We start from the raw sequence: 11,645 nt of genomic DNA on the forward strand, positions 1-11,645 counted from the left end.
TATATATTTTTTTTTCTTTCACAGCACCAGGAGATATCATTTTCGAAGATTTAGACCTTAATCCACTTCCTGGTTAACTTATGACTTCAAAAGCCTGTATCTCTGCTCCTGTGTACTTTTTTTTTTACAATGTATTTTTGACTATTTTCAACTGGCTGCAACTATGGAACGGATTACCGAATGTTTTTAGGGGATCACCGTGAGGACGGTGATCACTGAAAATATTTTGTGACTACTTGAAAAAGGTTAAAAAATAGTTAAAAATCCAGGCACTCAACGTACACTTATTTAATAAAACTCTGGCACCCCAAGTGTTAAAAAACATAAAATAGACACTAAGTTTGCCAAAACTGTCAAAAGTTAACGTTTTCACATAGCCGCCATCTTGGAAATATGCAAATTAGGGTTCCAGACACGCCCAATCGTAATGATAAGCATTCCAATGTGTTCGCAATGGTCAAAAAACATGAAATAGACACCAAGTTTGTATTTATAGCTCATCTGGTTCAAAAGTTACAGCCAAAACCGTTTTACATGGCGGCCATTTTGGATTTGGCCACTATGGCGACCTCAAAGGTCGCCCGCTCGGGCGCCCTAGCTAAATCATTAGAGCATGCCCTGGGCTACATCTGGGCCAAATTTGGTGCATTAGCGCGAAAATATCCCTAAGGCCCGGCACAAATGCTGAAATATTATCCATATAGGTGATTATGCTAATAAAAGCTAATTACGCCAATTCTGAAAATTGCTCAACATATCCAAGTTAGCATCCGGCAGTTTCCACATGCTGGGGACCCATACTCAACATTTCTAACATAAAACCTTGGTGTACTCAACATTTCCGGGTTCACAATGGGGGTCTATGGGCTGGCAAGTAGACTAACAGCAATGTGCCCTTTTGAAAGTTCGTTTTTTACAGTGTTTATATATATTTTTTAACAGTGTACAGTATGTAGCCCATGGTAACATCGATCAATTCTGGATTAAAAGCTTCTAATACTAATATGCCCCAAATGCGCGTTGTAATGTTGTCAAACATCCCCACACGTGCCCCGCGGCACTCCCGTACGTGCCCTGCAGCCCCTCCCTTCCCTGCTCTCAACGTGAACGCGCAGCGCAGAGCAGACAGACAGCCAGTCGACAGACAGTCAGAGTGAAGCCAAGCATCACACACGACACGTTCGTCCCCTGCACGGGTTTTCACTTCTCTTTCATTCAATTTTTGCATTTTGATAGCCACCAGGTAACAAATACAACGAGTGTATTGTTTAATCCCCTAAATCAGATGCCAAACTATAACTTCACTCTTCTTTTCTTCAATTTCTTGCATCCATTTAGTCTCGTTGTGCAGAAAGTCTCATTCAGCGCAGCTGTGCCTTAATTAGCGTTTTCCAGTGGTGGAAAAAAGACTCACATTTATAGTAAAAGTAAAAGTATCAATACTGCAATGTAGACATACTCAAAAAATTATGAAAACTACAAAAGTATTGGTATCAAAATGTACTTAAAGTACTAGCCCTGAAACATGACTGTCAAGCGTCATGTGAACCATGGCTATTAAAGTAGGCTACCAAAGTAACATAAGTAAAAGTGCTCATTATGCAGAATATCCCACACAAGTTTTGAAATGTATAAAAATCCTTTGAAAATAGCAGATCTACAAGCTCACAATGCGTCATTATGAGCTTGCAGATCTGCTATTTTCAAATGGCTGAAATGTATATAGGGCTGAAGTGATGAAATGTATGTTTTGTAATAATAATCTAAATCTACAAAGTAACTAGTAACTAAAGTTTTCAAAGTAGTGGAGTAAAAGTAGAATATTTGCATCTGAGATGTAGTGGAGACAGTAGAAGTAAGTGTATTGAAAATGGGAAATACTCAAGTAAAGTAAAAATGCCTCAAAATTGTACTTATAAGTACAATACTTGAGTACATGCACTTAGTTACTTTCCACCACTGGCGATTTCCCGACTGCCCAGGTAACAACCTAGTAAATCAACACCATGATCAATAGTTTCTAGACTCCATGAAGAACAGAGCTGATTTGTTGGCACAAGTCTCTCAACAAATATTCACATTCATCCAAAGTATTATTCACTTTAGTTTATTTGCTTTATTTTATTTTATAGCTAAGTTAAATAGACTGATTAAGGAATTTTCTGTTGATGCCACAAGCTTTTGTTATGTAAAATCCCTGTGTGATCTCTGGTGAGTTAGCCCAGTGGTTCTCAACCTTTTCAGGTTGATTACTTTTGATGCAGTAATGCTATTTTTTCATTACATTTTATTTATTTCTGAGGTATTAAAAAGGTCTTAAAAGTCACTTGTTAATAAAGTATTCAGTTAATCAATCAATGCTCACTCAAGTCATTATTTAGTCAGTTATTTATTTTATAGACACTAAAGCATGCACAATGTGGCACCGCAATCTTTGTTTGTTCTGTTGCTGCTTATTTAAATTGTTACAATAATTTACCAGAAACCAACCTGTTGAATATTATAAACATCTGCATCAGATAGCATATGGCTATTGAAATACATATGCAATTACCACCTACAAGATGTGCCTTTAATAAATCTCACACTACTAAGACAGCCGGCGGTTCAACACGCCACAGAAGGTGCCCTTTTTTTTCACTTGAGCACCTGCCCCTCAAAATGTCTGTGCACGCCACTTTATGAGGTCCTTAAGTGATAAATGACCAAGAATTATTATAAGAGGTTATTATCAGTAGGCGGTGACCAAGCACTTTTCATACTGTGTAGGTCTTAATATTAACAGGTTGTCTCAGAAAATTAATTCAGAGACATGAGATGTAGTTGACTTAATTTAGCTGAGCATAAAATGAATTAGAAACGTGGTAAATAAAACCACATTATTTGAATTACTGTATATGACAATGCTTTTAAATGGAAATGATGAACACCTGGCATGTGAAGAAAACACCATAGTAACAGTTTGGTCTGTTTTTTATATTCTCAGGTGTTGCATCTCTTGCAGCTCTTCAAAAGGCATGGGAAAGATTAGAAGGAGGAAAATGGCGGCTGTTACCCACCATTCCAGTATTTTGCCTGGTTTGACTGCTACGAAGCACGAAAACGTAACGACCCAACCTTTCTTCTTTCCAGCAGTGGCACTGCACCTGCAAAAACGGACAGACCTACCTTTAAAAGTCAAGGCTCCAGTTACCCAATCAGGGTTCACAAAACCTCTACAGCATAATCTGATGCAGCACCCAATGACAATGATCTATGTAAAACATGCCCAATCCACAACCTTCCACACCCACTGAGGAAGTGCAGGACATTCAGAAACAAAACTCTCGGACAGGAAGGCCTTTCTCAAGGAGAAAGGAATATGTTTCAAATGTGTATCCTCGGCCTATCATCTAGCAAAGGACTGCATGCAGTTAAGTGTGAGGAGTGTGACAGCGGCTTTCAGCCATGCATCCCGGGGCAGCGTTACAGACATCCAGGGCCTCTTCACCCTCAGCAGAGAATGGCGGAGAGGAGGAAGACCAGGCCAGCGAAGCCATCGTGAGTTCCAGCTGTACTGAGGTATGTGATCATGGCCAACTCGGAAGATCGTGCTCCAAGATCTGCCTAGCAAAGCTGTTCCCAAAATGTTCTAGGGACAAAGCTATCAACGCTTACGTAATACTAGATGACCAGAGCAACCGGTCGTTAGCAAGATCTGATTTCTTTGACCTGTTTAACTTAAAGGCTGAACCATCTTCATACTACCTGAAAATGTATTCCGGTATGGTTCAGACAGGCAGGAAAGCTGAAGTCGTTGAGTCGATTGAGTCGTTGGATGGCAATCTCAGCATTCACCTACCACCACTTCCCGAGTGGTGAGTGGTGACCTTGAATCGGTGTAATATATCTAGTTAAAAAATAATATTTTTATTGACCATGTTACAGTGTTGATTTTGTCGACTAAAACTATGACAAAAAGTGTTTGTCGACTACCTTTTTTCACTGACGAAAACTAAATAAAAACTAAATAAAAACTAAGCTATGATGACTAAAACTAAGACTAAATATTTCGTCAATTTCGTCGACAAATAAAAACTAGACTACAATGTTAGTGAGGGTTGAGTGGAGAAGAGATCCAGCAGAACTAAAAGTCAAGTAATTTCATGTTTGCTTGCGCTCGGGTGTTGCGCTCTGAAAATAGCAGATCTACAAGCTCACAATTGTGAGCTTATAGATCGGCTATTTTCAGCATGCAACCAAGTGTAAAATCAGCCATTACGACGCCATCAAAGCACCGTCAAAATACATTATAGTCGACTAAATAAACTGTAGATTTAGTCGACTATAATCTTATATGTAGTCGACTAAAACTAGACTAACAGTAAAACATTTCAGATGACTAAAATATGACTAAAACTAAATGGAATTGGATTCAAAATACTATGACTAAAACTGAATCAAAATGTGCTGTCAAAATCAACACTACCATGTTAATTCATTTAAATTAATGCTCAATTAAAAAAAGTAAAAACTGAAATGTTCTTGGCCACCACCTACTGAATCACCTTTTGGGTAATAATGCTTAGTCATTTATCACTTAAATACCTCAAATGTTATGAGGTCTGTACAGACTGCAGCAGGTCCTTGTAGGATATAATACCAACAATTAAATAGCCATTTTAAATTAAATTAGCATTGCTGTGTTGCTGTGCTATGCATCGATCAGCACTAGGGTAACTTTATCTCTGTCTGAAAAGCCATGAAAAAATGGAATGAAAACGAACTTACCTGCACTAAAACCAGGTAGAATACATACAAACAGTGACCATGTGTTGATCATAACTTTCTATATTTCTTTCAATAAGTGTTGCTACTCTACCTGCATCTGTAGCTACTGTTTAAGCTAGCCTTTCTGCAAGAAAGAGCTGTGAGAAGAGGCATGGACGTCCGGGTTGAAACGGAACGAGACGTCAGATTGGCTGAAAGTGAACTTATCTGATTGGCTGATGAATCTCAAAAATGTAGCGAGGTTCTCAAATGGAAAGCAGTTAGTGAATGCACATTCAGCGATTGGCATTATTTGTGGATTCATATTTTGTGTGTGCTTTTTTTTCTCTCCTTTGTGAAATCGTTTTCATTTGTGAATTTTGAGTGTGCATTTGTGAATTGAGTGATTTGGAGATAAATACATACGGTAACTAGAAAATGTGCTCCACGGAGCACAAGTCTCCGCCAGCAGACTTGTGTTCTTCCAGAGAATGTAGCAATCTTTGCTGTGTCATGTTGTCAGCATTTGTGGCTCGTCTTTGTTTTTTGTCATTTAGGGATTCAAGTGGTCTTTGTCTCTGTTTCTTAGCTTTGGCTTTCTGCTGTCGGCATTGCGCCTTTGCTTCTTCATGAGGTTTCAGACGATAATTTCCTGCTTCTTCAGTTTGCGTAATGAGAGTTAGTTGCATTGTGTGATCTCAGCTGTGATCTCACTTTGTACTGGTGTGCTCCTCTATTCTCGGTGTGCGCTCCTCTCTTCTCACTGTGCGCTCCTCTCTTCTCGCTGTACGCTCCTCTCCTCTCGGTACGCACTCCTCTCTTCTTGGTATGTGCTCCTTGTACTGGAAAGTACTGGAAAGTACTGTTCCTTGGTATGTGCTCCTTGTACTGGAAAGTACTGTTCCTGAGCACAAGTCTCCGCCAGCAGCAGGATTTTTGGTAAGGAATTTATTCCAAGATTGAAACTTTTTCTGCTAATATCTCCTTACTAAATGTTAGCTTGGCTGACGGCACTGATGTCACTTCGGAACGCGCACCACAGCGCACGTGAAGCTTGACCAATGTTAGCTTGGCTAGGGGGGGGGGGGGGGGACACATCGAAAATGCAGAAATGAATAAATTAAAATTATGGTTCGACAGAAACAGACTGTCATTAAATGTGAAAAAGACAAAGTTAATATTATTTGGCAATAGAATAAACACACAGGTAAAGGTCAAAATCGATGGGGTGGAAATTGAAAGAATATTAAGGAAATACAATTTTTGGGGGTAACTATAGATGAAAAAATAAACTGGAAATCACACATCAAACATGTACAAACTAAGGTATCAAGGAGTATTGCAGTTATAAATAAAGCCAAGAAGGTATTGGAACAGAAATCACTTCATACGTTGTACTGTTCCTTAGTCCTGCCCTATTTGCAGTATTGTGTAGAGGTTTGGGGGAATAATTACAAAACATCATTAAGTACAATAACAACCCTACAAAAAAGAGCAATACGTATAATTAATAATGTGGGTTATCAGGAGCATACAAACTCATTATTTCTACAGTCAAAATTGATGAAATTCGCTGACATTGTTGATTGCCAAACAGCACAGATTATGTTCAAGGCTTATAATAAGTTACTACCAAGTAACATACAGAAATTGTTTGGAGAACTGGAGGGGGATTATAATTTAAGGGGAAAATTTAAATGTAATCTTAAAGTACACTATAGGCGCACGACTGGGAAAAGTTTTTGTATTTCCAATGTGGGGGTGAGTTTATGGAGTTTTTAAAAAATCATAAAGACATGATACTCATGAGGTATAGGGATGAAGAAGGTGCTGGATATCACTAGGTACTGTTTTTTTTCTAGGCTTCTTTTCTTTTCTTTCTTTAGTTTATTATAGAAATTGTATTGCAAGTATAGATGTTTTGTATGTACTTGTATTGGTGTAAATGTATGTATTGTGTGAGTATGCATGGATGTATGTATGTATGTATGTATGTATGTATGTATGTATGTACGTACATGTATGTATTGGTTGTATGTATGTATGTATGTATGTATGTATGTAGTTATGTAGTTATGTAGGTATGTACAGTAGGTATGTAGGTATGGATGTATGGATGTATGTATGTAGGTATGTAGGTATGTATGTATAGATGTAAGGATGGATGGATTTTGTATGCATGATGTATAAATATACAGTAGTAAGCGTATATATATCACATATCACGGAAGTATTTACTGTAGGTAAAAGTGGACCAGCATGGAAGCTTGTGTGATATTTATTATTGATGATGAAGGGGTGGGAGCAAAGTTATGCTTCTTCGCACTCCTTTTCGAATATGCATTTTCTGTTAATCTGTTAAACAGAATTAATTGCTTTCATTTGTTATATTGTTTTTGTTTTTAAATTGCCATATTCGAAATAAACTTTTCAATCAAATCAAATCAAAATCAATCAAAATCCAACGAAAACATACCAGGCCATGCCTTCGGCCCGTCGGAGACAATTATATTTGTGAACCAGAGCGTGTGAGTTTGTGAACTCAAATCTAATTTTTGAACCTGAGTGTGTGAGTTTGTGAATTTGAATCTCATTTGTGATCCTGAGCGTGTGAGTTTGTGAATCGCCCTGTGTGGATTCATTCATCTTGAGACTGATCTGAATTACACTCGTCATTATTTACACGTTATTTACGACCAGCTTAGTGAATCAGGCCTGTCTTGCATGCTTCTCTGTGTAGGTTGGAGCAGAATGGTGTGTGTGTGTGCGCGCGCGCGCGCGTGTGTGTGTGTGTGTGTGTGTGTGTGTGTGTGTGTTAAGCTTAAGTGATTAATTGTTGAAAACAATTGAAACATTGTTAGCTTGAAAATCTGTTACTTGCAGCGAGCGATACTGTTGTGTAACCAAATGTAAATTAGGCTTTAATGTTTGCCCCACTCCCTCTGGAGATCCCAACGTATGGCTGAGCTTCACAGATTCATCCTACTGTATGTTCATGTTACACCAAACAACTGTAGGACAGGATTGAGCTTCCTTGGAAGGATTATGGCATGATTGTTGTTCATGCTTTTACAGGCGTGGCTATGTAATAACATGTTACCATTTCCATTATAACATTATTAAAGTAAATTATTTCAAGAATACACAATATGTGGGAGAAAAAAAAGTATAGAGCTAGTTCCTTGGCCTACTGACAGTGTGCACAAGAAACTTCCAGTTTGCGATTTTAGTATGTAGATTCTTTAAGGGTCTCGCGCATGAATTGGTGTTGATCAGTCCTGCGGTTTGTGATTTTAGCCCCGGACAAACGGACAGACAGGGCAGGAAACATAATACCCTTATCTTCGGTCTGGCGGAGATAATAATATTTTTATTTTTTTTCAGACAGTGCCGGATACGGCAAACTTCTTCAGGTGATCCATGAACACCTGCAGACTGCAGTCATCTGTTAGGATGGGAGCGCCCGACTCCTGGGCCCAGGCATACATGTTGTTGTGGGTTTGAGACGGATTCACCTTGGACAAAAGGAACCGGGCCTGACTTCCTCCGTGTTGTGTGTCTATATATATGGGCATGGGAAAGCGTGTCTGCAGGAGTTCCTGGATGTCGTCGACGGGGGCTTGAAGAAGATGTTTGAAGTCTTCATGTTCTGGCATTTGTTGATAGCCCGCCCGACGCCAATGAGATATTTTCTCTCCATGGTAGATGACTATTTGGAAGAACGTGTCCATCAGGAGGATTCGGTCTGGCAGAATACTGCCGCTGTCCAACTGGACAGGCACGGGTTGCCCATTGAAGGAGTAGGCATACAGAACAGGTTGGATCATAATGAGCGAATGAGTCAGAGCTTGTCTCATGAACTGATGTCTGTAATATGAAGTCTCATCCGGACTGTTGTTGAAAACCTGGAGGAAGGGAGACCTACGCAGATGGAACATAAACTGTGGATAGAGCGAGAAGTTTTCAGAGAATCTGAAGGAGTTTTGGTCATCTTTTTGATAATCTCCAAATTTCTGACACAGTCTAATCAGTTGTCTATCCAGCCATTTCTGTACGTCTGAGTCTTTTTCAATATCTGCTCGGTAAACTGCCAGACGGGCCATCAAGATGGCCGCCGCCTCCTGGTCAAATGACATTGCAATGTTATGAATCTGTGCATCTGCCCAATTCCTGGCAGTAGTAGTAACTCTGATGCGTCTCTGCCCAGAGGAATGTTGATATTGGGTGACAAACTGGACCGCCCCCCGACCTCCCTGAGAGATAGATGCATTGTGTTGGTTGACCACTTCAAAGTACAGTGCCAGTGTAGTACTTTGGTCCAGACCACATATTTTCCACTGACAGGTCCCTCCTGTTCCAATCTCATCCTCTGAGACACAGGGGCCTTTAGCGTTGAGGGACACACATGGCCCGATGGCTCCTGAAACCTTGATCTCTTTGGAAGTCTTTACTTCCAGAGTTCCAGCAAAGGCCATCTTAAGATGTTCTCCTTGAACATCTTTGGTGAAAACTCTCTGGAACGTCTGTTTAAAAAGAGACGTGTTGAAAGAGTTTGCCATGACCATGTACCCTCCAGTATAATTGGAGCAGCATTTCATCTCCAACAGGCCTGTCTGGTCAAGGGCACATGCGTAGATGTCAATGATGTGGCCATTGCTTGATGCTCTGTTAGCCAGTGCCTCGTAATATTTGGTAGCTTTGTTCACAAACTTGGCACTGTCTTTCTCGATGTCATGCCAGGAGCGAATGGGTATCTTCAATTCATCCCCCACGACCATGCCGGGGCCCTGGGTGGCCGGGCCCCCGGTGAATATCATGATACGGGCCCCTGTGTTAGGGAACGTACACTCCAGTAGGTCTACAGCAATGGATATGGCGACACCCAGAGAGCGGAGAGGTCTTTTGCCCTGAGTGACAGGCCAGGGGTCTCGCTGTAGCTCCCCCAATAGTTCAATAAGGTTCATATCTACTTTCTGGACCAACTGCAGGAACCTGTTAGAGAGGGGCTGTGGTCCTCTTCCCAACTCTCTGGTCAGACCCAAAATTTCTTGGATCTGTTTGGCATTGAGGTCTTTGGTTCCTCTGAACACGTAGCTCTTAGAGATTCCCTCACAGCACAGGTCATGGACCTGAACCATTCGACCAAAGGTGATGAGTCCCACCAGAGCAGCAGGGGGCAAAAGAGACAAAGACATCTGGAGAGACTCCTTCAGAGCCTGCAGGTCCTCATCGTCCATGCACGTGTCCACAACATACAGGAAGACCAGGGGCAGCTGGTGACCACGCTGTACAACATATTCTATAGTGGAGAAGTGAGGCTGTAGTTCAGCAGGTTGGTTCACCTCAGAAAAACCAGCATAGGTAGGAGGGAACCGGTTATTTTGGTAACAGAAGTTACAGGCCCATAACTTTGGGTTGGCTCTGTAGTCAACTCGACACAGCGGATTGAGGACAGCTCTGCAAGTAGCTCTACTGCAGAGAATCGGTTCATACTGGATGGGAGGGAGGTCAGGCCGTTCTTTCAGAGGAGTGAAGAGGGCGGCCACAGGTACAACCATCCCATTTGCTACGCGGCTGGATGGCCAAAAGTTCCAACTAAACCGCACACCATCTTGCTTCTCACTCTGAGCAATGTATTCTGGGAACGTGGACATGACCTGTAAAAACTTGTCTAGGACCAGGACCCACCGCAGGGTTGTCCGAATAGCACTCAGTCGACAGGGATTGTCTTCCCTGTGTGATCCAAAGGGCTGACTTCAGGTGACTAGCAACCATGTAGTAAGGGTCTTGTTGAGAAGGGTGCTATAGGGTGCGGGATGATGTTGAACTCTGATCGGAGTTGGTCTTGATGTTAAGAGTCTTGATAGGAGATGGAGGATCTTGAAAGTAGAGTCTTGATGGTCTGTGTTGAAAAGTGTAGGACCGGAGAACCCGGGGCAGACTGTGTTGACTGAATTTGACCTCTCTCTGAGACAGCAAATCTTTATATACTGTCTGGCGGGGATTCCCCTGTCATCCCAATGATGTCATGATGAGTCCGCCATATCCATATTCTTTTAGCTACAGTGATGTCACTTGTTACGTATCAATCATCCACCATGTTGTTGTAGGTGCTACCCGGTGCATAGAAACTATAGAAACAAGCCATATTATCTTTTTTATGTCAGCTGACTATATTTGCAGGCTCCAACCAAGTGCGCTAGCATGCAATAAGACACTTTAAGACTTAAAGAATGTCCATAAAGAGTGACTAATAATCTTCAAGAGTGGCCATCAATTATAAGTTCAGGAACATTACATGTATCTGGTCAGTACTTCAATTTACTTCCTTAATTCAAATTTTTGAAAAAGTTTAATTGTTTTCTCATTCTATGGGGTGGCTGGTATTGATTAACGGCCGTTGCTTTGTTTTGAGAATGATGTTGGTAATGTACGTTGTAAATATTTGAACCTCTTTTAGACCACATGTATTTTAATTCCATTTATTGCAAACTATCCCAAAACAAGTGCCCCTGTTTTTACCCCACATGATTTTATGTACTCAATTTCAAGTGTTCATTTAGCAGATGACTGCTTGTGAGAAAATCATTACCCGCTTTCAACCTGGGATCCCTATTCGGGAACTCGAAGAACGAATATCTAGGGGTCCCTTCAATTTTTATAAGATGCTGGTTGTTGCAGTTCTCTGCACTACTGTACTTTCCATGTGTTCCACTGTTCCAGCTTGCAATCCCAGTGGTGGTAACGAATTTGGCCATACCCCGAAATACCCGCATGTATGTCTCAGAGAATATGGAGTTCCAGGCCAGCCATGCCTAAATATGGAGTCCATGATATCAGGCTTAGCCCAATCTGGGAACAATCCAGAGCCAAATGAGAAGTAAAAATCACACCCA

General features: G+C 40.9%; 1 protein-coding gene across 1 annotated transcript; it reads right to left on the reverse strand.

Moving 5' to 3' along the window:
• Window positions 1-8,129: 8,129 nt before the first annotated feature.
• On the reverse strand, window positions 8,130-10,403 carry LOC311046990 (protein transport protein Sec23A-like; the record flags this gene model as incomplete). The annotated part of the gene is made up of 1 exon (XM_084059574.1): window positions 8,130-10,403. The coding sequence occupies one exon, from the start codon at window positions 10,401-10,403 to the stop codon at window positions 8,130-8,132; it is 2,274 nt and encodes a 757-aa protein (XP_083915700.1).
• Between the last annotated feature and the right edge of the window lie 1,242 nt (window positions 10,404-11,645).

This window comes from Gymnoscopelus microlampas, assembly GCF_963454915.1.
Source record: "Gymnoscopelus microlampas genome assembly, chromosome: 6".
Classification (NCBI taxonomy): Eukaryota; Metazoa; Chordata; class Actinopteri; order Myctophiformes; family Myctophidae; genus Gymnoscopelus; species Gymnoscopelus microlampas.